This window comes from Vigna umbellata, chromosome 5 (assembly GCF_029865625.1).
Source record: "Vigna umbellata cultivar VRB3 chromosome 5, Vumbellata_1.0, whole genome shotgun sequence".
Lineage (NCBI taxonomy): Eukaryota > Viridiplantae > Streptophyta > Magnoliopsida > Fabales > Fabaceae > Vigna > Vigna umbellata.
In genome coordinates this window covers 60,942,491-60,969,106 of record NC_142169.1, presented here as the reverse complement: position 1 = coordinate 60,969,106, position 26,616 = coordinate 60,942,491, and the positions used below count along the sequence as shown (strand labels likewise).

The 26,616-nt window shown below is 28.0% G+C and overlaps 2 protein-coding genes, 1 long non-coding RNA gene and 1 pseudogene across 4 annotated transcripts; 3 read left to right on the top strand and 1 right to left on the bottom strand.

Moving 5' to 3' along the window:
- Positions 1–1,675: 1,675 nt before the first annotated feature.
- Positions 1,676–2,338, bottom strand: LOC124830134 (AT-hook motif nuclear-localized protein 20 pseudogene; annotated as a pseudogene).
- A 6,799-nt stretch (positions 2,339–9,137) lies between these two features.
- LOC148198764 (uncharacterized) lies at positions 9,138–9,726 on the top strand. Its single transcript, XR_015786546.1, has 2 exons — positions 9,138–9,186; positions 9,362–9,726. It is a non-coding gene; the product is annotated as an uncharacterized LOC148198764 (long non-coding RNA).
- A 6,999-nt stretch (positions 9,727–16,725) lies between these two features.
- Positions 16,726–17,422, top strand: LOC124830120 (ethylene-response factor C3-like). The gene has a single exon (XM_047303756.2). The coding sequence runs from the start codon at positions 16,756–16,758 to the stop codon at positions 17,332–17,334; it is 579 nt and encodes a 192-aa protein (XP_047159712.2). The 5' UTR covers positions 16,726–16,755; the 3' UTR covers positions 17,335–17,422.
- Positions 17,423–18,550: 1,128 nt separating this feature from the next.
- LOC124830119 (serine/threonine-protein phosphatase PP1-like) lies at positions 18,551–23,307 on the top strand. 2 transcript variants are annotated; one of them, XM_088114812.1, is made up of 5 exons: positions 18,551–19,023; positions 20,760–21,319; positions 21,674–21,895; positions 22,474–22,776; positions 22,916–23,307. In XM_088114812.1, exons 1-4 carry the CDS (start codon positions 18,849–18,851, stop codon positions 22,507–22,509), a joined length of 993 nt encoding a protein of 330 aa, XP_087970938.1. In that variant the 5' UTR covers positions 18,551–18,848; the 3' UTR covers positions 22,510–22,776; positions 22,916–23,307. The 2 variants fall into 2 exon arrangements, with proteins under 2 accessions (XP_087970938.1, XP_047159709.1); XM_047303753.2 differs by lacking the exon at positions 22,474–22,776 and having other exon boundaries at positions 18,554–19,023.
- The last annotated feature ends 3,309 nt before the right edge of the window (positions 23,308–26,616 follow it).

Sequence of the window (26,616 nt, the reverse complement as noted above, 5' to 3'; positions counted from 1 at the left end):
ATGAAAATTAAAATTGATAAACAAAAACAATGTTAAAAGCCATAAAATTTGATGTTACGAGAATAGTACTATGACTTTTTTAATCTTTTGTAGTAAATGATTTTCAAGAAGAATTAATGGGAGATTCAATATTAATAAATTATAAATAAATTATAGGATATTATTTTTAACTAAAATATTTAATACAGTATGTCTTTTTATTTATATCTTAGTTATTTTATTTATTTTTATCAATTTTTTACTTATCTTATTTTTTTAGGATAGATTATGGATTATTAATTATTATATATATATATATATATATATATATTTATTTATTTGTTAATTGTGTCATACACTTTCGTTTTTATTAACATAAGTTATTGTAACTATCCAGATTATAATGAGTCATAATTTAAAACTTAAACATACTAGAGTATTTCAAAATAATAAGAACAACTAAGAGTCATAACTAAACTAAGCAGCAGCATCATCGTCTTCCAAAACTTGCTCCAGAGCCACTTCATTCACCTCTGTTCACATCCAAGTGGATGATCATTGCAAAAGAAAAGCATACCCAAGCAAAACACATACACAGAAACAATGGTGAGATAAATATAACAATCATGTTATAACATTCACACACAATATGCAAATAAGACAGATATATTAGACTATACAAACATGACTTGTTGCATTTAAACTTGACTCGTCCGGACTTAGAATGATTGTCGAGTTATGGCGAGTCATGCACTTGTGGTGGCCTCTACTGCTTTGCAAAGTCGTTGCCAATGGGTTTCACCCTACCACACTCACGAGGTTAGTCCGTTATCACTCACCTTGGGCCATATTGGAAGCACCCAAGACTAGGACCTCCTGCTACTCCTCACCACATGGATCAATCCTCTTTACTTGAGAATGAAAGACCATTGGAGCGTCAGGAAAACCTCCAAAACTAAACTACCATGCAAATCATTCTAAACATTAAGGACACTACCATGAATCTCCTCCTTGCAGATCATGGAATTACGTCCAACACTATAGAAAATCACCATGTAACCTTCCTTTGAGATCCATGAAATTACTTCCATTAACCATACTTTTAAAACCACATACTTTCAATCACCAAACAATGATCATATTTATATTTATTGAAGTAGATAAAATTTTAAAATTTATCTTTAAATTGCACAAATATTCTTAAAATCCCACAAGAATCTCATCATAACTTGTAAAAATAGATTTTTTTATTTTTTTTTTACATTTAATGGTGTAAACTTTGTATTTTCTTCATTGCATCGTATCATTTATTATATATGAACTCCTCGTCATCGAACACTTAAATAATTATCTAAAGTTTTAGTTCTAAATGTAGTTATGCTAATACAATAATAACAATTTACGCAAAAACATTTCCTATTTATTTTTTCACTGGTATATTGCACATATATATCATACATATTTTTTTCCAAACTAAAAAAAACATGGAAAAGAAGCAAAACGATTAGACCGAACATCACAAACATATTGGCATAACTAAATTAAAATCAAAACAAAATGATATAATTAAAAAGTTGTCTGCATAATTATACAAAAATAAATAGGTCCATGTAATTGAATTGTTTAAAGTATCACACCAAACTTCCATGAAGTTGAAGTTGGTGACCTAGCCGGAGCAAGGTTGAATCATCATCATCTATGGCAGATTTGAAGGACAAAAATTGTTATGATGTTGATGATTAGAGGATGAAGCCTCTTCGCCACCCTCAAGCACAAAGGGTAATCTGTCAAATGCAGCATTAGAAAACGCAGCCAAAACAATGAAAACTCTTCCTGATGCCACCAACGGACCTACCACTTTGCCTCCGACAACTTGTCCCTTAGCACCCGCCAGATAAACCGACAACGTAGGCGGTGTTGCTCCGGGCAAAAACGAACCTTTCAACGATAGTATCTGCAACTGACCTTCCAGTGTCATGATGGTGTCAGGGATCAACGACTGCTGGAGAGTCACATTCCTAATGCTCCCAATGGCGCTCAGAACACAAAAACCTCGTTTTTTCCTTCGAGCAAACTGGACCAAGTTATCGATGATGTCTGTTCCACTTGCTATCTCGATCATGTGACTTTCGATAAGATTATGGGTGTCTCGGCTCCTGACCGATGTTGGTTTGGGCTTGTTCTTGGAGCCTAGAGGGCGACCCCTGGGCTTACCCATGGTAGACATGTTCGTAGCTTTTTCTGATGTTGGATCGTCTTTCTTTTGTTTCAGAGATGTTTCTGATACGACGGCGTTTGTGGAGGAGCTTGGTTCTGGATTTTGTATGGAGGAAGATGATGAGGTGCGAAGGTTTTGCATGTTATTTGTTGATGAGGTCTAAGAAAAATAGAGTTGAAATGAAAGTCTCTGACACAATTACACATATGGGTGGTGGGTGTAGTTATGGTTTGAAACTGAAAATTAAACAAGAGATGAGACTAATTAATAAGCATTTATGTTTTGGTTTTTGAAGTAGAGAGTTAAGCGTGTTGTAACCTACATGGCATGTAGACAAACACCATTTATTTTATTTTGTTTTCATTACTCATCTATGATTTTAAGCCTTCTCTCAAAATTTAAATATCATTCAATTTTATCCCGATATCAATAAAGTATTATATTTTTAAAATTATTTTACAGATAAATGTAACATCTCCAATTAAATATTAAAGAATAAATCATTACATAAATATATAATATGCATTTCCCTTTATCCATTAAAAAATAAAACCTCTTATCTTTTAGACGTGTAGGAATAACTAAATTTTATTTTATTGAGGTTAAATGTAATGTATATAAATTCTTTATAGTTATTTCTATGCAATATAATATTTTTTATTATTCTTATGCTTTATCTTTTTTCATTTATATTTATGTTATTTAGATGGCGTCTAATAATTTAAAAATGTTTTGGAACTTAGACATATATAAGATAATTAATTAGTATTTTTACATAAGGATTTATAACTTGTCTCTAAAGGATTAGAATTTATATGTTTATCATGAGAATGTTTGATTATGTATTACTTAGATGATTGCATAGAGTTTTGACCATGAAGTCCAATTTCAGTTAGTCATTCCTCGGATCATTTTATAACTCTCATATTTAATAACTTTATATGTTTCAACTTGTTAAATCAATCAATGTTCATATTCATAGTTTAAATTAGTAAGTAATGTTAGTTAGTTAAACAAACACAAATTCTTTGATAAACAATACTTGACTTATCATCTTTACTACTGATACGATTCGATAATACTTGCCAAGGAGTTAACATGTAAAAAGATAAACCTTATTGTTATAAATTTTATGGCATATTCTAATCTTCAAACAAATGAATGATGAAGCCAAACATCCAAATAAGAGAAGAAAAAAAGTTTAAAATAGTTTTTATAAATGATTTTAATAAAACTCAATTAATAAAATTCTCTATTTATAATATAATTTTTTATTAATAAAATAATTAAGTGTCATCTTTTAATGTGACTATTACTTTTTATTATTTTAAACCTTGCAATAAATTACTTATAAAATAAAAATTAATAATAGTTAAAATAAATTAATAATTAATCACGGTTAACTTTATTGTGAATCTTAACTCAAATAAACACAAAGTGGAAAAATATTTTCTTAACAATTTTGTAAGATAATCATATTTTCATAGTATAGCTAGTTACTAAGGTATTCATTGGTGATTTGTGACCACCTTTTTTTCAACTCATTTGCAAAATTGAAATTCGATATTTTGTATCATCCTCGATTTAGTTTATTTTTTTATAAGAGAATTGGAGAAGGGTTGGATTTTTAAAAATTTAAATTTAATTGGATTGAAATTAAATTCAATCTATATTTTATAAAAGAATTAATTTAAAGTTTTGTAGACCCTAATCTAAATTGTTGAATTCTAAATATAAATCAATATTTTTTAAAATAAAATAGTTTGGATGATTGGTTTTTAAAATTGATGTTTTCCCATACCAATTTTAAATCTGAAATAGTTTAAAATTATTATATATTTCAAAAATAAGTTTTCGAATTTTTATAAAATATGCAATTAAATTTTTTTTTATATTTGATTGGGATATTTTCATTCTAGAGATTATAGATAAACATAGAGAATTTTTCAAAACATATTTTGAAAATTGTTTCAGTTAAACTGGGACGAGGATGTCGCCTAAGTGTTGCTCCTGTGTGTCGAACGTTCGTCTTATTCCTTGTTCTTCTTAACCGATGGGTGTATGGGAGGTGACCTGTATAATACACTCCACGCTGAAATCAAAATTTTTCTCTGTAGATCTTTACCTAGAAATTAAACTCTCGTTTATAGAGTTTAGAAGAATCTAACAGATTAATTTATCGGTCATTAATGCAAACCTTAATCACTCATTAGTAGCCGTTGTAATATTAATTGCACATTAATTTTGCTCAACTGCTGTTGGGACTAAGCAGCCGTGAGACGTTCTCTTACACATTAACCACTCTCCATCCAGTCTGTTATCATATCCAATCGGTCGACTATAAGTCCATAATAACAAATGACAAAATCTTTTTATATATGTATATAAATTTTTTAAAATTCCGAATATATAAAATATAATCAAAATAAAAAATACTTTTATTTATATACTAACTTATATATGTGAAAAAAAAAACTCCACCACTTAGATAAAGTCATGAATTTAAATATGTTGATATCACATAACATAAACTTTACATCATGGATCTTAAATAAAACACTGAAGACTATGAATAAAAAAATGTTTTTGAAAATATATATTTTTATCCACAACTAAATAAAATCATTAATTAGAGTCTAAGTATCTCGAAATCTATAACGTATTGCGTGAACTCTGCCTTAGTCGTATCAATTATTTGATGAACATTTAAAATTCAAAATTGTATTATTCAAACCGAGTTGAAGTCAACACATAATAGATTATTATGCATTGGTCAGAATGGATTATGCATGTTCAATGAATCATAGTGTTTCAGTCAAATTGTTTAAGTACACGTGTTAAACGAGTTAAAATTTATAAGTTAATTCTCAATGGTAATTGTTAAATATTATGCCAAACAATTTGATTGTAATTGTAATTAATTTTTTATTTATTGTCATCTAATTAAATTCCATAATTATATGTATTTTTATGTAACTATCAATTTCATGCTTTAATTTATTTCAAATAATTTATTATATTAAAAATTAGAATAACATTGTTGAAAAAATAACTTTTGTGATTAAATAAAACGATGTTTGTGATTAATTTCAAATAAAATAATGGTTCATAAATATATGCTTATTGTGATAATTTTTACTTTATAAAATTAAAATTTCCATTAAATAATAATCAAAATAGAGACACGATCAAATTTGTTTGACCACTGAGATTCCATTAACGAATCAACTCATTGTAGTTTCATTATTCAATCATAAAAATTATCTACTAAATTTTTTGCAACATTTATAACTAGCGTATAAATTCAATTAATAATAGTTAAATATACTTTTAATTTTTATTTAATACTAATCCCTAATATTCTACAAATATTTCTTTATTGTAATGTTGTTTTCTAGTAAAATATACCATCATTAAACTATTTTGTTGTCTTTATATATTGTATTGGGATACTAAATGTGTAAAAAATACTACAAATCGGAACTTTTCAGCTTAAAGGCCAAACTCATCATTCAAAATATATAATTGTTAAATTGGATATACATTGAATATTTTAACAACACTTTATACATTGAATATTTTCACTGTTTTAAGCGACTATCGACTCTAATTTACTCTTTCAAATACCAGAACTACGATATTTATCCTTAAAATAAATATGGATTTTTTATTTTAAATAATGACAATGGTTGGTCCAAAGTATGTGGTTGTAGGCATGAATGTATCATGTAATTATTTTGTATCATATTTAATTTTAATAGAGTTTGATTGATTAATTGATTTGTATTTATGAATTTTTATTTTTCATATTTGATTTTAATAGAGTTTGATTAATGATCTTGTATCCGTGTTTTTTTACTTTTTTACATTGAAATAATTTTTTGACATTCTTACAAGTTTAACAAAATTATTTTCACATCACATACTATATTATTTTATTTTTATTTTTCCTACTATATATATATATATATATATATATATATATATATATATAAATAGATAGATTTAATAACACAAGTACACTAGTACAAAAACCGTTATAATGTCACGCGTTTAACGTCCAACAGCTCAATCGTCAACCTTAAAAATGAGAAGTCTGACGTCCTATTGGGTAAATTGTGAAAAATGTTTGGCCAGTCGAATACCCTAGAATTACACGTCAAAAGGTTAGTGAATTTAATAAAAATTTGAGCGAAAGATTGAAAATTCGTTCACTTTATCTTAACGCGCGAGACCCTCTTCTCTGTTCAAACTAACGAAGTATGACGGCCATCATATGTAATTTTTCTTTCATTTGATACAAATGCATGTTAATTAACTACTTTAGATATGATTTTCGTTTGTTTTCACCGATTATTTTAGTTTTCTTGTCATTCATAGATGCATTATGCTTTCTATGACAACGCTTTATTCCGACGAACCTACCTTTTGAATGTTAGTTTTCGTTTTCGTTTTCGTTTTGAAGAACTTATTTGTTGAACTTTTTTATTGTTGTTTGTTGTTGAGGATACTACATTGCACGTTCATAGTCCATGTTTTATAAAATACCAAAAACTGAAATTTGTTGATTTTCTGTTCTTCAGGTTTTCGTAGAGTTGTAAAAAAGGATCACAAATATTCACAATTAATTAAAAAAACAAAAAAATTGATTAATGTCATATATTGAGAAAATTCGATGTTAATTAACGTTAATTGACGTCAAACATAAAACAATGTCCGACGTCAATTTGCGTAAGCCAAACAACACCGATGTTAATCAGTGTTTTTGTATGGGTGGTAGTAAAGATTCAATGTTTATTCTTAACAATATAACCTTATGTTAATATGATCTTGATAGAAAAACAATTATGTTTATTGATAAAAAAAACTTAATATATATAACACATTACAAAATAAAAATCTAAGCAATTTAATCCAACTCTTAAAAATGTTCTATATTGATTTCAACAACACCATCATCTTTATGACTTTTCCCGGACAAAGTAAACAAATATCTTCAATAACAATTTATAAGAGTTATTTTATATATTTTTTATTTTACATTTATTAAGAGATAGACTTTAAGTCTAACTCAACCCATATAACGGGTTTGTATGATGATAAGGTTTGCATCCTACTTTTATATATATATATATATGTATATATATATATACATATATATATATATATGTACATACATATATACATATATATATATATATATATATATATATATATATATATTATAATTTAGTCTTATTTCTAGTCGACGTGAAACTTCCAACAATTTTTTATAGATCTCGTTATGTTAGATAAATTTTAAGTTTTCTTTAAGTTTTTATTTTATTTTTTTCAATACAGAAATCCACATTAATATAGTTTTTTTATACTTTAATATAAAAGAAAACTTTTTTGTTTTTATATTTGAAAATTTTAATTTAAATACATCATATGATGTCACCATTTTGCAATATATAATTTCTTTATAATTCTTTAATATTAAAGTTTAACGATATTTTTTGTTTGAATTGAGGAGAAAATATAAATTAAGAAAGAAAGTGAAAAGAAGAACTATTTAGATTTAGTAAAAAAAAAAAGAAGATATAACTAGAAAATTTTTAATTGATTTGATAAAAAAAATAATAATAAACTGATTAGATAATACTAATGAAAACACATTACGTATGTTTTTATTATAATAAAGATTAATAAAATGGTTAGGATTAATAAAACGAACAAATAAAAAAACGGTTAAAATTAAAAAAAATGATAATTTAAATAGTAAAATTATTAAAATAATTTTTTTGTTTAGAAATTTTTTTGTTGAAAAGGTAAAATTAAAAAAAATGAAAAAAAGAAATCAGATATATATATATATATATATAGATAGATAGATAATGATTTATCAAAATACCTTTAGTTAAAATTTAATGATAAGTATGAATAAAAGTTAAAAATATTTTAATTATGAAATAAAAAATAATCTTAAAAACTAAAATTTAATTTATTCAAGTAATTAGTTGTAAATAACGCGTATAACTTTTTTCACAATCCAATTTAGAATAAATAAAATATAATAAACTAACTTAAAAATTAATTGATTAAATTCTAGAAATTTTCATACAATTAATTATTAAATAGTAAAATTTTAAAATTTTAAAATTTTAAATTATTTATTTTCTTAATAATTATAATAAAAATAAAGATTTAACTATATTTTATTTAAACCCAATTGCCAATCCATTACATTTAACATAAACAATTATACTGTAAATATTTAATTAATATTTACGCTTATAATTAAATATCTTTACATATTATCGCAATAAATCAATAGCCAAAAATTCATTTTATTTATTGGGATTTACATCCCATTTTTTAAAAATTTGTTGTGTCTTAATTCATTTCTTAATTAAGTTTCGCTCTCAAAAACCAAACACAGTATAGTAGAATAATGATGCTAATCTCTCCCTTCACTTCTCCATGCTCACTTTCTTTAGCAAAAGCCAATCTCTGAAATTTTATAATTTCTGAACACATAATTGACCATAACAGTAAAAGCATCCTATACATATAGTAAGTAACATTACATTGTGATACTTACAACATACCTCTGTCACATGAGATTAGGCATTTTTAACGGATGGTACGATAGTATCTAATCATGACTATGATACTATATTAGAAATAGAGTTTAAATCTAACTCAATCTTATAAAATCGGTTTGTAAGGTGAAGTTTGTATTTAGTTATACATTATGAATTGATTTTATCTTTAGTCGATACGGTATTCTAACGTGTTTAACTATCACTTGTCCAGGAAGTTACATCGCATAATTATGTTTTCTTTACTTTATGTTCTTTAATTAGGAGGAGTGTGTCGGAAAAAAGATTATTCCAAAGCTTGATCTTTGAACCTTTTAAATCACTATAAATACCTCTCTCACTTTCATACGTTCCTCACAACTACACTAGCTTACTTTCTGTTCCCATACAATGGCAAGTGTTCAGGTAATTAACCCAGAATCCTTCATGCATGTTGTGAGATTTATTGCTAAACTTAGAGCTTAATCAGCTGATCAAAACCAGATTTTTTTTATGTGTGATTGAGTTGCCATGTCTGATTATGTGACGTTCCATTTGAATTTGGCTAGAAAACCTTTTGAACTGAAATGGGATCTTGCAGGATGTTCCAAAAACGTTGAAAGAAACTGAAACAACCGAGAAGGATGTAAAGACAAGAATCCGAGGAAAAACAGGCATTGAGGTTACAGCCCCCGAAGCAGAATTGAAAGAAGCAAAAAATGCTGCTGCTGCTGCTGTCACTGTTATTGTTGAGAGAAGCAAGGAAGTGGTGATAGAGAAGATAGAGGAAAAGGAAAAGGCGAGAGAAGTTATAATAGAAGATCCAACTACAGTAGCAGAAGATGAGAAGCTGAAGCATAATTAAAGTGAAATTAAGAAAGAATTTTATGTGTCTTAATTACTTTTGAAGTATGCTGCTTTCTCTTTCACACTTGTTTGATGCAAAAATAATTATATTTTTATCTCCCTTTTCAGTATAAACTCATTGAGTGCTACTCTACTACTAACTCGGCCATCACAGAAAAACTTATCATACAATACAAAATGAAGACCAAAAACTTCTATAAACTCATCAACGAAGAAGCCCTTTTTCAGGACCATTATGTGCCGTTAATGAAATGGAATGAACAAACATAATATTTTATGTCTAAGAATTTTTCACATAAAATGAAAACATAGTTTATAAGTCACAAAGTTAAGTTTACATATATTCCAAAAAAATATATACATTTTGAGAGAGCTTAACATCCATTTGTTCCCTACAACAAAGTTTCAAAATTTTAATCTTAAAAGTTTTAAAAGTTATGCAAAATATTTTTTATAATAAAATATTATTTTTCATAGTAAAAATATTATATAGAATATTTTTCATGTGATAACATGTCATTTGAAGAAAAACATTTTATATGACTTCGGTATAGTAAATAAATAAAATACGTTGCATTTGTTACAATTTTTTTCTTTTTATTTATTGTACATATTTTTTTTTATGAATTGGAACAACCTCATTATTCCTTAAATATATTTATTTTACTAATATATATATATATATATATATATATATATATATATATATATATATATATATATATATATAGATAAGAATAAATATAATTTTTGAAAATAATTTAAAAATGAAAAATATATTTAACTTATTTGAAGGATGACCTTCACCATACGGCAAACTATTATCTGAATTGAAAATTCTTTTGTCATAATTGGATATTGTTTAAACGTTATAAATTACTTATAATTTGAGTGGTTTGGCCATGCTTTTGAAATTCTAAGAAGTTGTAAACGAACCATATTTTAGAATAAAAATAATTTGAGATATATATATATATATATATATATATATATATATATATATATATATATATATATATATATATATATATATATATATATATTTAAGCCTAACATTATAAACAATGTGAGAGGAAGATGAAAAATGAGTTTAGGGATGGAGTAATCAATAATGACTTACAATCTTTCAGAATGCAATCTAAATCGTTTTCTTAGGCAATTTTTTCCTAATATTTTATGAACACAATTATTGCATCCTTTCCCTGTCAATTGATATTTGACTGTAAGAAAGAAAAGATGACCATCTTTTTCGAAAGATGAAGTCAGCATGAAATTATGAATGAACCTTTAATTTTTTTAGACAAAATACAAACAATGAAAGATATACATATATATAATGATTGTTTTGTTTTTTATTACTCAAAATTTAAGAATTAAAATAAAGTTCAATTGAAGGATTTCTTTTTTTTTTTTTAACAAAAGTTATTACAATGGAATTAAAACTAATTTTAAAGCGTTTGCTTTCTCTCTTAAGGTGAAAAACACAAACTAAATTTTATAAAATAAATCAAAAGTACGAATTATTTTAAGAACAAAGATATTTATAAATTTTAATATAGCATATATTAGCGTTTTATCTTTCAAGGAATGAGTTATATAATTTTTATTTGAAGGACCAATTAGAAATTTTAAGTTTTAATTATAAAAATACTATACTGTTAAATTTTATCAAGAATTAAAATTTCATGATAATCAATCATGTATCATGATAAAAATATTATGTAAATTAAAGTGTTGAAACGGAATTGTTGTTCGATACCAAATTTAAAATTTTTAAAAAATAATTAATCTTCAAATTTTGTTAAAATAATTTAATTGTTAACTCCGGAACAATCCTTTTAAGAAACATTTGAAAAGTTGGGAAATCTTAAGTAATCGGAAAAAATATATTTCTATGATTTTCCAAACATGTATAAGGAATAAATAAATAAATAAAATTAGTATTCAAATTATATACATACATATATATATATATATATATATATATATATATATATATATATACGTTATATTTTTTTAGAATAATATGAATACATTACATAAAAAGAATTAATGTTTTTTAAATAAATTAAATATGCTTTTAATTTTTATTTTAACATAACATTAGATATTATTTATGTCTCAAATTTTAAAAAATCATAAATATAATTATTATAACCCAATTAAATTAGATTTTTTAAGAAGACATTTCAAATTTATATTTAAGCTATTTTCACTATTACATTATTAGATTGAAAAGTTATATTTATACATTTTAAAGTTTGAGAGAAACAAAACGTGTAGAAATTGTAGACCCAGAAGAATTATAATTTGACGTACAAATTTATTTATTACAAACGTATATTTAGTCCTTTTTAAATTTAGTAAACTTAAAATATTTTTTAATATAATAAAAGTATTATTTTTAATTATATTACATGGCTGTGTTTTGTACCGTACGAAGTATATGATGTGTAAGAAAGAACATAATTTAGGTTCATAAAATATCAGTAAGCAGCGGCGTCGTATTAGGATTTCGCTTTCGAACTTCAACCTTCAACGTTTTAATTAAAACGAGGTTTTGAAAGCTCTTTCCATTTTTGTATTGGCCACTTACATTTTTGTAGTTTATAATTAATTATTGATTGCAGAAGAAACAGTGTACTATAATTAACTATGACGTGTCTTTTTCTCATGCACGTGTGCTTGCAACCAAAACCATAATCACAAACCATAACTTTGACCCAGCATGCAGAAAGCTACCATGTTCATCGTCTTCATCAATTCTTTGTCGTTCATTCCCCCTGTCTCTTTTTTTTTTTTTTTTTTTTAATATTTTCATTCTTCGTTATTATCCACATTTTCTTCCATAGTCATTGAAAATCCCAGACCTTCTTACAGATTAACATGCACCTATGTTATGTGCACACTAACTTCGGAGAACTGAGGTTGAAAAAACACACTGAAATTGTGTTTTGGCGTGGGTTTTGGTCCCAAAGAAACTACAATTTCTTTATCAGCATTTTGTTACGTTAAATCAGATAACTAAAAGTGATTGAAACCTTTCAGCACCGATTGTCAACAATTGTAACAGGTTCATGCATTGTTCTGATAATCTCAAAGAAAGCATGGACCATTTGCAGTTTCATTTATTTCTGCTTTCTTTTTTGTTTTTATTAGTGTACGACTGCCCTTTCTTGACACTCTAACTTTGTTCAAATTTATTCCTATTTGCATATGGTAACATTTTTTTGTTGTTTTTACGTTGTTCAATGATAGTTATCTAGAAATAAAAATGAAACTAAATTTTATAGATGAAAAAGGTAATGTTTGTAATAGCATTCCCACTGCATGGAAATAGAAAGGTGGGAAAAGGGATTTGAAATTAGTGTAAAAAAAAATGTGTGTAACTGGGCATGAGTTAAATATGGAGATGGTGAAAATGGTAGAATCGTGAACAACAGCTGAGTTTATCATCACTGTTAGGGCTGGTTCTTTTGAATGGATTTGAGGGAGTGGATTTGAGGGGATTTGAGAGGATTTGAAGATAATTTTTTTTGTCGTTTTTTTGAGCGAATTTGGAGGTAAATTAAAGTGAATTTGAAAATAATTTTTTTAATTTGTCACGTCAATATAATTCTATACTAATTCTCACAAATTTTATTTTCAAATTCACTCTCATTTACCTCCAAATTCGCTCAAAAAAACGACAAAAAAAATTATCTTCAAATCCTCTCAAATCCCCTCAAATCCATCCTCTCAAATCCACTCAAAAGGACAAGGCCTTAAGGAACCATAATTCCATCACGTATATATTGAAAATCTAAGTGTGAGTCTAATTTTCACATTAAATAGAAATAAGAAAGTAGAACACTATATAAAATTGAAGATCTATTAATTCATTGCCTTAAGGTTTTGGGTAGAGAGTGGTGTCAATTCCTTATGCGGTTAGACTTAAATCTCCAGTGAACCTCATCCTCAATAAATCCAATAGTAATATCAAAGCCTAGTTCGTGTTAGTAACTAGCTCAGACGAGTATAATGATCTCTTAATAGTCAAAATCATGTGATAGATAAATGACATGATGAGATTAGTTTTTTTTTTCTATTTGAGATTTTTTCAACAAATATAAGTAATTTTTTTAAATTAAAACATTTTTATTAAAAAGTCGAATATATAAACACATAAATGTATATGTATGTCCATTCTTATTTACAACATCAAAGACTCGTCATGAGTCCTTAATAATACTTGTGAAATATATACTTTCTGCATATGAGTATGAGAATTTAGTAGAGTCAAGATGACTTCTCACCTCATTTCCTACACCAATGTATAGGTCACACTAATAGACATTTATCCTTAGAAATATTCATATTCATATAATTCATCCAACATATATCAATACACTCTAATTATTTCTCAGTCACACAATACATTTCAATTACAAATATGTTACCGTGTTTGTCTACCATATTTAAGATGTCTAAACTATGTTATTTTGACTAAAACTGATATTTTTCTTTTTGAGTTAAAATTATTATCATCATGAATGTGGTTTTGTTGCATCTTATCTACGTGAAGGGTGGTTACCATCTATTTCGAAGTTTCTCCAAAGATGAAAAGTTTATTTTGTGTTCAAATACTTCACATGTAAGAGTGAGATGGAATGATATTATCAATACCTCACTAATAAAATCAAAATAATAACAATAAATAAATAAAAGATAGATTATCAACACCTTGTTAATAAAATAATAAGTAAATAAATAAAATAAAATTATAACACTTCACTAATAAATTATAAAAATAAATAAATAAAAATGAGATTATCAACCTCACTAATAAAATAATAATAATTAAATAAAAATGAGAATATAAAACTCTCACTAATAAAATAATAACAATAAGCAGATAAATAAAACTAAAAACAAGAACGCCAAAATAAAATAAATAAATACTAAAATAAATTTAGAACTTATAAAAATAAATAGACTTTCTTATATTAAAAGTACTTGTCCAAGTAAAACTCTACTTTTTAAATAATTTCTCTAAGCTACTTTACAAAATTTTGATCAAAGAAAAAAAATGAAAATGAAGAAAAATAATTAAGAAGAAAGATTCACTGATGCAACTCCAAAACTTCCTTATTTCACTTCTCCTTCGATCATTACCTAAAAAATTTATATTATTATTCTAATACTATTTTAGTATTATTTTATAATAATAAAGTCACCAACATTATGTAAATATTTTAATATGTAATAAGTCATCATCATATTTTAATATTTATTTATGGTATTTCACACTTTATCTTAAATACAAAAATTATATTTCTTATTACTAACTTAAAATTATATTTCTTATACTAACTTTTGTATGTAAATCCAAATTATTAGAGTGAAAGAATGTTATCTTACAGTTAAGTTCGAATAATACTATAAAACTTTCAGTCTAATCCAATAATTAATAAGGCTGTGATTACAAATTGTTAAAATAACTTAGAAAAGTATACTTCTATTAAAATAAAAAATATATACTTTTATTAAAATATTTTTCTAAAATTAAATTTGTTTTATATTAAATATTTAACTATAAAATTTAAATATGATTAATACGAACATATACAAAATATTTTAAAACTATACGAAAATAAATTAATATTTTTGAAAAATTTAATTTCATCATATAAAATCACTAACATCTATATCTTATATAGATTAAATACCTATGCAATCAATTAAAAAAATTAAAATACACCTTCCGAAAACCCTTTTCAGTTCAATATATATATAATATATATAATAACCTTGTTTGCTTGAAAGGTTTATTTGATGGAAATGATTGCCAACGAGCATAGTAACATGTATGATACGGACGTGCATATTGTTAAAAAAATAATTGATTTTCTTTTAAATCATATTGTTACTAACTTATTTGATTAAGTCTCACTCCATCAATAACAACAACAGATTCTGAAATTTATATTAATTATATTTTTCATACTAACAAAAAATATAATAATATTTGACTTAAAGAAAAATATCAATAAAACTAAACACTAATTTAATTAGTATATTTTTTATCCAACAAAAACATAATATTTCATAATATGTGATTCTTTAGATTTGTGTCTTTCAACAGTGGCTAAATAGTATAAAATATCTTTTACTTTTAAAATATTTTATTTCCTTTTTAGAAGTCTATATTACTTTAAAATATAATATAACCGTCAAATTCTAATAATTAAATACATAATAATAATTAAACACATAATGAATAAGTTAAATTTTTATTTTATTTTTTCATTTATAAAACTTTTACTTTTTCATTTATAATATCCTGGTCAAGAGATCTTTATTTATATAAAGTTCAAATTCATTATTAAATTGATAAATTCTTTCTTAAATCATTAATCCCATAATAATTTAATTATATTAAAAAATCATTCAACTAACATCCGTTAAATAACCGATATCTAAGTATAATAAACTATTTATTAATTTCCATGATAAGTTTAACTCCAAAAAAATTATATATTTCTCCAAACAAGTTTTTCATTGACAATTCTAAAATAATCCTAACCATTAAAAAAATATTTTTTGATTCACTTCAATGCTATATATCTATATGTAATTTAAAAAATAAAATATTCTAATATTTATCTTATAAAAATTACTACACAGATCTATCCTAATATAAAACTCATTTTTGATTATTATAATATCTGTCATAAGAAGTCTTTAATTTTAATAAAGTATGTTATATCACATGAATTTTTAAAATACTAAACACAATTTTATTATTATTAACCTGAGAAATTTCATATATCTGAAATCTTACGTGCACAAAAGTGCTGTGCATGGCGAAGAATAGCAGTGATCCGAGAAGAGAGGAGAGAAAGAGGAAGGTAGTAGCAGACATGAATATTTGATGTCATGCAATGAATGTGTTGAAGGAAGCGAACCCCAGCAGAGTGTGGCCGCCCCCACAGATTTCTTTGACTCATGTCTGCCCATCACCCTCATTTCCTTAACTTGGGTCCCATTAATCACCACACCATATCTTGCAAGTGGCTAATGCCAATGCACCATTCCTATATAACTAACCACATTCCTCACACCATTTCCGTCAATACACAAACAAATATGACTTCCTCATTCTGTTCCCTTCCTTTCAACGAAAACGACTCTCAAGAAATGCTCCTTTACCAACTCCTCGCTCAGCCTGCTGCACCTTCCTCCCACTCAATAACATCATCGTTATCTTCGTTGTCTCATGGTTCAAGTGTCGCCGAAGCAGAGGTTTCGGTTTCGTACAGAGGGGTTCGGAGGAGGCCGTGGGGGAAGTACGCGGCGGAGATAAGGGACTCCACCAGGAACGGAGTCAGGGTTTGGTTGGGAACCTTCGACACTGCCGAGGCTGCTGCTCTGGCTTACGACCAGGCTGCGTTGGCCATGCGAGGCTCCATGGCGGTGCTCAACTTCCCGGCTGAGATGGTTTGGCAATCGCTTCGGAAAATGGAGTATGGTTTTGACCAAGGGTGTTCCCCTGTTCTGGAGTTGAAAAAGAGACACTCCATTAATAGAAAATGGGAGAGGAACAAGCTCAAGAATAAGGTGCAGGAAGAAGAAGAAGAAAGGGTTTCCCAAAATGTGATGGTGTTGGAGGACTTAGGAGCAGAGTATTTGGAACATCTTCTTAGTGTCTCGCAGGATATGATATGAATGTTTCTTACTCAAACCTTCTCTTTCCAGTGTCATGAGTTGCTCTCATACAAATAAAACCCTTTTCTCACCTTGTCTTTTTGTTTTATCTTAGGATGTGCAACCGTTACAACATCCATCGTTTAATTGAAATTTAAATTCTCTCACTAAAGAACGATTTAAATTATCAAATTACTTTCTTCAAAAAAATTCAATTTAATTAAAACCTCAAACTAAAATAAATAAATGGAACAACTGAAACTTAGTAAAGCCCGTGCAGATAATTGTAGATGTTATTATAATATTATTTTTTTCATTTCATAACAGAGGAACTGTCGTGAAAGCATATATATACATATTATTTTGAAAGAAAAAACATAAGGAATGTCGTACGGTCGTTAAGACTCTTTTCATTCTGTAGTTAAGAAAATAGAATAATGTTAATAAAGTAGAAAACGATTCGCAGGCTAAAATATTTATTGTAGTAATCTTTTAATTTTTAAATTAATTAAGAATGTTCAACAAATTAAATTAAGAATTAAATGTGTTTTTTATGTTTATATTATTCTAAAACTATATTTCATTCTTAATTCAAGTTAGAAAGTATTTTATTGTTATATTTTAGAAAATTTATGTAAAATATTTTTTTTAACAATTGTATGTTGAAATTTTCTTTTTCACATAAAATTAATTCACATACTGATTATTTAGACGAAAGTTTTATTAAAAAAATAAATACGTTATAATTTAGTTTAAAAATAAAAATACAATTTTTGATAATTATTTAAAAATACAAAATATATTTAATTCCTAAATTAAATGCTGAAGACTAATGAAGAACGTCTCTTTACTTGGAATTTGTGACCATTTTCAGAGAATGAGACAGAGGATTGTCATAGTTGGCAATTATTGATCTTCAAGTTTATCTATAATTAATTAATATATTCAACCACTAAAAGTTTAGAATATACGTGATGATTAGTGTGATTGGATTGACTGATTCATGAATTTTTTCATAAAAGTATTGAAATTAATAAATTTTAAAAAATTATATATGCTGTATTTGTGGGAATCATATATATATTTAAAGATATTTTACTAAGATTAAAGTCATAAGTTACACACAAAATGAGTGAAGCCGAATTAAAAAGCGAGATTTTTGGTATGGAAGAAAAGAAAATAAATAATTAATAATTAATTAAAAATAAAAACCAAGATGACGCTCTGGCACTCACTGAGGCGAAGGCCGAGTCTGTGGAAGAAGGAATTATGATTTTGGTATTTTTTTGAATAAAAGAAAGGAAGAAAGTGAAACCCTCTCCTTTTCTCCGAAAGGAATGCGGAAAATCCTGAGGGGCTGCAAAACGACAACCTCCTGCGTTCAAAACGACGACAACTCCCACCACTCCACGATTGCGGTGTTGAGTTGAGGCATGTTATTCGCTCACTCCTTCAACTCAAACTCCTACTGTACTTGTTCTTCTTCGCATCATCGCATCGAATAGAGACGTTGACTTTGAAGGAAGAAGAAGAGAATGGAGCAATCGGTTTTGGATGACATAATCAGTCGTCTCCTCGAAGTTCGTACCCGACCCGGGAAGCAGGTTCAGCTATCGGAGTCCGAGATCCGTCAACTCTGCGTCGTTTCCAGAGACATTTTCTTGCAACAACCTAATTTATTGGAGCTCGAAGCGCCTATTAAGATTTGTGGTCAATTTCTTTTCCTTTTCAGCCCTATTTCAATTTTCTTTTTACTTCCCTCGCTCTCTCTGTCTAATTTCGTCAAATTCAAACCTCGAGCACCGACGATTATTCTTAATTTTGAAGGTTTTGACATGATCCGAGTGCTTTTAATTGCATGTTTCGTGGAGTTTTCATAATTCGCATGTCTACTGACGAGTGTGTTTTGAACTGGATTAGTAGGGATTGCTTGCTTAATGTTTGAACTGCATGTACAGATTGTATTTCAGATAGTGGGAGCCACTTGTTTTTTTTTTTCTTTTTTCTTATTTATCTTTCTCTGACTGCACCCGCAGTCAAAATATGGTCAGTAGAGAATCCTGATTTGATTGGACTGGTGCTGAAGTGTTTTGTTTTTGTTGAATATGTGGAATGAGATTCCCTGCAGTAGAATTAAAAAGTGTGCGTGAATTCTTGACGAATCTGTGTGTTGGAGCGAATATATGAAAAGAATCTCGAACATTGATGAATCTATGAAGTCAAATAAAATCTGCACACGTCCTATATTTGACTGAAGTTTGTCTTTTTTATCTTTCCTTGTCCTTGGTGAATTTATGTATGGAGGACACCGAGAGTTTTTAGAACATTTCGCCTCACATTTCACCCTAATGTGAGCTTTGGGAAGTTAAGCATGAGTTTGCAGTGAGCATTGGGTATGCTGCAATTTACTTCGATATTTTTAAGGTCTTTTTGGTTTAAAAGAAGTGGATGAGAGGGATTTTTTTAATCATACCTCGTTTGGTTAAAAAAATTGCAGGGCAGGGAAATTTTGGGACGGATTATATTTTCCTGCTATTATAATTTGTTTAGTCTCCGCTCTTTTCATTTATGTGGATACAACTGTATATAATCCATACTTTCCCTCCCATTCCATTAGGAAGAATACCAAACCAAACATGGGGAACTCTCTTATGATTTGAACACGTTGTTAATTAATTTTCATTAATCATTACTTTTCATGATTATTTGGTTAGGGGTTATCTTTTTTACTCTTCCTGAGAAGGTTTTTTCTGGACTGCAATCACTCATTTGTAGTGGACAATTATTTCTTGATCGAACAAAATTTAAATTGAGGTTTGTCTCTTTTGTTTGTATGTACTTGATGAATGAAAGCATACAAGTGAAATAATCATGTAATGAGCTTTGAGAATGTGATCAGTTGTATTGTTTGTTTATTGATTTTCTTGGGTAAAACAAAAACATGGTCAAATTAGAAGGAACAAGCATGTGAAATGTCTCCATTAACATCACTGGACTTGTACGAGCAGTATATCTCATGCTGGTTTAGTTGACTTATACTGCAATATCAAATCATGCGATAATTTTTTATGTATCTTGCAGTGATTGCAAATAAAATTCATGTTAATGTATTTATTCCCACACGACATCAGTGTTTGCTTCTGAATTTGTAGTTATATTTTAAAGTATGTGAGCAGTAAGGATTGAACTCTATAGATCACATGGTCATAGAGGATCTGATGTAATCTTATGAAAAACTAGTGAAAGCACATGAGTTGTTTTATATCCAAATTCAATCAGTCCTTATAGTGGTATATAGACTTTTTTAGTATAATTCATATTCACATTCACATATTACACATTTATACTCACTGATGATGTTAGTCATGTATGTAATACTCTATTGCTGTACACACAAAAAACTATGTTCTTGAAGTTTTATTCATATCCTTATATTGATGTTTCAGGTGATGTACATGGCCAATATTCTGATCTCTTAAGGCTTTTTGAGTACGGTGGATTACCTCCTGAAGCCAACTACTTGTTTCTGGGGGATTATGTGGATCGAGGGAAACAGAGTTTAGAAACAATTTGCCTTCTCCTTGCTTATAAAATAAAATATCCTGAGAACTTTTTCCTGTTAAGGGGAAACCATGAATGTGCTTCTATAAATCGGATATATGGATTTTATGATGAGTGCAAGAGAAGGTTCAATGTAAGGTTATGGAAGACATTTACAGAGTGCTTCAATTGCCTGCCCGTGGCAGCCCTTGTTGATGAAAAGATTTTATGTATGCACGGAGGACTTTCTCCTGACTTACTTAATTTGGATCAGATTCGAAATATACAGCGGCCCACAGATGTTCCTGATACAGGTTTGCTTTGTGATCTCCTTTGGTCTGACCCAAGCAAAGAAGTTCAAGAATGGGGAATGAATGATAGAGGAGTTTCATATACATTTGGTGCTGATAAGGTCTCAGAGTTTCTTCAGAAACATGATCTTGATCTTGTTTGTCGTGCACATCAGGTTAAACTTCTGCCTTTGGTACCCCAGATCTTCTGGATTGAGTTTGTATATCCATTTGTATTTCAATGACTACAATGACTGAAATTAGGTTCTTTTTCCCCAGCAATTTTAATCTATCTCTTAGCATTACTACAACTACTTAATTTTTTAAACTGGGAATTACTTTTTACCTTGTATATGGGACAACTTTATGTATGAGCCTAAACTAAACTGCTTCAACTGCCATGCATTAGCTTTAGCATCTGATGCTTTGTACTTTACATTCCTTTCATGTTTATATTCTGGGATAGTAGGTCTCAATCAACTATGCTATTTGAAAATAAATTGTTTTTATTTTCAACATTTTCTTATCAGGTTGTGGAAGATGGATACGAGTTCTTTGCTAATCGACAGCTTGTAACAATATTTTCAGCACCTAATTATTGTGGGGAGTTTGACAATGCCGGTGCTATGATGAGTGTTGACGAGACACTAATGTGCTCTTTCCAAATATTAAAGCCAGCTGATAAAAAAACAAAGCACAATTTTGGAAGTACTACCACTGCTAAGCCTGGAAACTCCCCAGCAGGTGTAAAGGTAGGAAGTTTATAGAGTATTGGCTGACAATGTTTGCATGGCATCAGTAGGTACCCATCTTCTAATTCTATTGACGTATAACCCTTTTGTGCAAATGTAGATATTTCAGAGTTTCAGTCTCTGTAGTGATTTGGCAATTTTTTACCCACTGGTGGGCTCTTATATCGTACTGAAAATTTATTTTTGAGACTTCAAAAAGTATTACATGAAATAGGAATTTGTCATGATTTTACAAAATTGAAATGAGGTGGTTGTGCTTGGAAGAGGTGACTGGCTCGTTGGAGGAGACATTCGCCACTGTCTAGGTTATGTTGTGGTATTTTCTTGATAGAGTTCAATTGGATTAATTATGTGGGATTTCCATGGATTTAGCCATTTTCAACATGATTAGGATAATTAGAATGATCTTATTTCATTTGCTAACCCTGCTAGGAAGCTATGTTTAGTAGTGAAAACTAAAATGCTGTAACTAAGTCTTTCTACTAAACTTGCATTATGCAACCAAAGGTATTGGATGTGTCTGTTGTTTCGTATTGTTCCCACCCCAATCAGTTAATGGGTTCTTTTGCATTTGTTAGTTTGGGCTTGAGAAAGTGCAAGTTTGCGCTGAATAGCAGAACCATACCATGTAGGCAGATTTTACCTGCTGTGTGGGTTATGAATCTTATTGCTTGGACTTGGAAGCACCCTATGAGAAGGGTCATGACATCAGATTACAAAGTGGGAATCAGTACCGCCCACAAAGGGTGTGCCCGTGGGGACACTTGGTGTTTGGTCAAAACTAGCTAAACTGTAATGTCCCTAATCTGGCACTCAATTCAAGCGATGGTATCACATCACTTAGCACGGACACCTGGTGTTTGACCAAAATTAGCTAAACTGTAATGCCCCTAATCTGGCACTCAATTTAAGTGATGATACCGCATCACTTAGCACTGAACTGAATACATGCTCTATTTTATGTTTTCACACTTACTCATTCTCCAATATATTCTAAAATTTTCTTATTATCCGACGCAGTCCTTCCTGGGAGCGAAAGTATGAAATGAAATTTTGCAAAAAGGTTGCTGCCTGCTACTTCGGTTTAGCTTGGGCTTAAACTCCTATTGGTTGCAAGGGAGAGTCGAGTTCCTTTCGTCTATAATATTTTGAAATTGTAAAATCAAAGGGAAACACAACTATGAACTATGTAAACCATTGTTTTTTATCGGTACAAATTTGCATTTCAAGATGGAAAGCCATAATCTGTTTGTCTTCGTTGTACACTAATAGCTGGTATATTTTCTTAACTGTAAGCTTCTCAAGCGTAGATGGATGCATTCGCATCTGTTGCTGAGGACCATTTATAAATGTTTTATACGGTTGGCATATATGGATGCCATTTGAGGCTGGTAAAACAGAATGTTGTCGAATTTCTTTGTTTCTCTTTTTTATTGTCTTTTGTGTGTGAGAATTCTAATTTGATTTGGGATCACTTTTGTCTTACGTGATTTTTCCTGAAATTTAATTCGAGGCATTGGTTTCCCTTGTCGAGATGTTCAGCCTGTAGAACGGAGTCTAATGGAGTAATTGAAGTTTTATGGTTTCGTAAAGGTTTTGTGGAGGAAAATTACAGCTTTTTTAGGGGAAAATGGAACTTAATTTATTTTTTCAATACCTGCTAACTGTTGAAATATAAATTCGTTCTGTTGTGAGCTGTGGTGGGTGATTCGTGCATTTTTCTTACGAAAACTCATATTTCCTATGATCAACTGGTATGCATAGGTCTATAGGTCTGTCCTGCATAATTTGTAGCTCTGCGGGTCAATGAAAGGTTGGATTGACTGATTTCCAAATGCTCTATTGCGTAGATTTGTCCTAAAATGTATATCAATAGCCTATAATTTGTCCATTGACATGAATATTATGTGGATTAGACATTACCTAAATTTGTTGTCAGAAAAAATAGAAGTTTTTTTTTTATTAGTTCTCAATTTTATTTGACTGACTTTATTTACTTCAAATTTACTTTTTATTATTGTTTGTTATATATATTTATTATGAAATTTCTAACAAACCTGCTTAGAAATTAAAAATTATAAAAATAAGAATGTCACTTATTTTAAAAGATAAGTTTATAAACATTTATTTTTTTATTAAATTAATTAAATAAAAAAATAAGGTTATTAAAATTTTGCATCTATTTTAAATGTTATAACTAAAAAAAATTATAAAATAAATAATTTATTATGAGTTATTGTACAAGGTAAATGTTATCCAACACGGGTAACATAAATTAACTTGTATTTTTATACTGATCTGACTCGTTCCTTGCAGACGAAACGTTGATTGACTCGGATCTCCATTTTTCTCTCTAGTCTATCAAACATAGTCTTTTGTTTGTGCTTTTAGTTGCAAAAATGTGTGATATTATGTTCCTTTTATTCTTTAGTCTGTTCAGATAAAAATATTCTTATATATGTCTGAAACTGAGTTCGTTATAAATTTTAATTATATTCATGCAGTAACTGTTGATTATCACTCCAATTTGAAGATTTATGAGTAAAATAATACTTATTCATAATATGATTCTTACGATTGTTTTCCTCTTATTTATTAGAACTGAGTAAAAGACTTGAGATTCATATAAACAAATGGATTAAAAATATATAGTAATTTAATGTCATCTTAAACTTGTAAAATGATTTTTTTTTGTGTGTGAAGATAATAGATATAAAAAAAGTGATAAAATAACTACTAATCTATATTCTTTTAAAGAAAAGGTGTAAACTATTGTTTTAAAATCAATGTATGATGGTATGATGCAATTAAAATATATATTCTGGTGGAGCAAAAAAATATAAAAATATATGATGTGTGTATTAATTTATATCCATAATATTATTTGTCTTAAAAGGGTACAATTATTTGCTCCGAAGACAAAAAGTTGTGGTCATTTAAGAGACATCTGGCTATGTAAGTTTAGTTGAAAAGGTATAAATTTGCCGACCATCTAATCCAAAACTATTGTAATAGCACACAGTTTAATTGGTTTGGTTGAGCAATCTAGTAATTAACATCATCAATCGCCAATTACTAATAATTCAAATACTATGACGATGTCCTTCCTTGCCTTCTCCACGCTTACACACTATCATTTTGTCTTCATATCACCTTAGATCTTAAATTTATAGTTCAACTTATACCATTTTTAATTTAGAACCTCAAAATATTATATTTATAGAATATATAAGAAGGAGGACATGAAAGTGACCTTCATTCGTCTTAACCTAATAATCCAACTTACTTATTCATAATTCTCCATGATTGAATTCTGAGAGATCCTCTTTCTCCCTGAATATTCATATGATGATGTAACATCTACTTTTTAATAATTCATCACAACCTTATTCTGTGTTGTTGTTTACTGAAAATATCAGTGTAGAAAGACGTTGATGAGTAACGTGGCACATGGAAAGGACCGTGCGTTGCAGTTGGACATAGGTGGGTTTGCATTTTATATACGCTAACTTTAATTAAGTAATTCGACTTCCTAATATACTAAATTAAAACTTCTAAAACTTGTTAGTATATCTTCTATATTCTTTTATCTATTTATTAACAACATCATTCTTTCAAGTATGAAATACGTATTCTTTGGATTTCAGAGAAAATTTGAAGGAAAGGAAATAAAAGCATTTCAGGAAATGGAGAAGAGACTGTTGTGTTATTTGGATCAACAGATCTGAAGGGACTGAAGATGGGTGAAATAAAATGTTGGAAATATAAAATCAATTTATAATTGTAAACTTCGTTTATTTATTTATTAAGACTTTAAATTTACTTATTAAGATAAAAATTTATAAAAGTTTCTTGCATTATGATGCGTGAATAAATAAAATGTTCATCCAACAAATCCATTCCTGTAAGGGTAAAATAATGCACGTGTATTTTAGAAAAAAAATTGCATATAATTGGTTTTTAAATCTACATATGTATGAGATTAATGTTACAAAGGGAAAAAAGAAAAATATATCATATAGTGTGTTAGTCTATCCAACGTTAACAAATTTTGACTGCAATGGCGGCTCATCGGCTTTGATAAATAGATTTTGACAAGAGAGTTTCAAATGATTGAGTAAATTTAGTTACAGTGAACGTTTTGACAAAGAAGGAATTCAAGAGTTTGAAATAAATAAATTAAACTGGTAAAAGTATAATTATAACAATTTAAAACGTTAAATTACTGGATTACAATGATTAAAACACATAGCATCGAACATTGCCCACAATAAATCATATTAAAATCTCAATTAAATTGCTTTATGAAACAATGACTAATCAAGATTTCTTACATTAATTGAACATGGAATACTTTCTCTTTGAAACTTTTATCACACTTTTACTTTTTTAATATATTTTAAAAAACTAAAGAAAAAAATATGTATTTAAATAATTTTTTATTTCAACCTCTACATGAAACTAATGAATGTAATAAAACAATTAGAATAATAATAATAAATAATAATTATCTGGAAATGAAATAAGAACAAAAGTTTGTTAGAATTCTAAATAGTCTAAGTCTCACATTGAATAAAAATAAGAAAATAAGGTATCATATAAGGATAAAGACTCATTGTCTTAAGATTTTGGATAAAGAGTGGTATCAATCTTTTATGTGGTTGGACTCAGATCTTATTGGTGTTGTATCTTGTTGTGAACCTTCTCTATAGACCCAACAA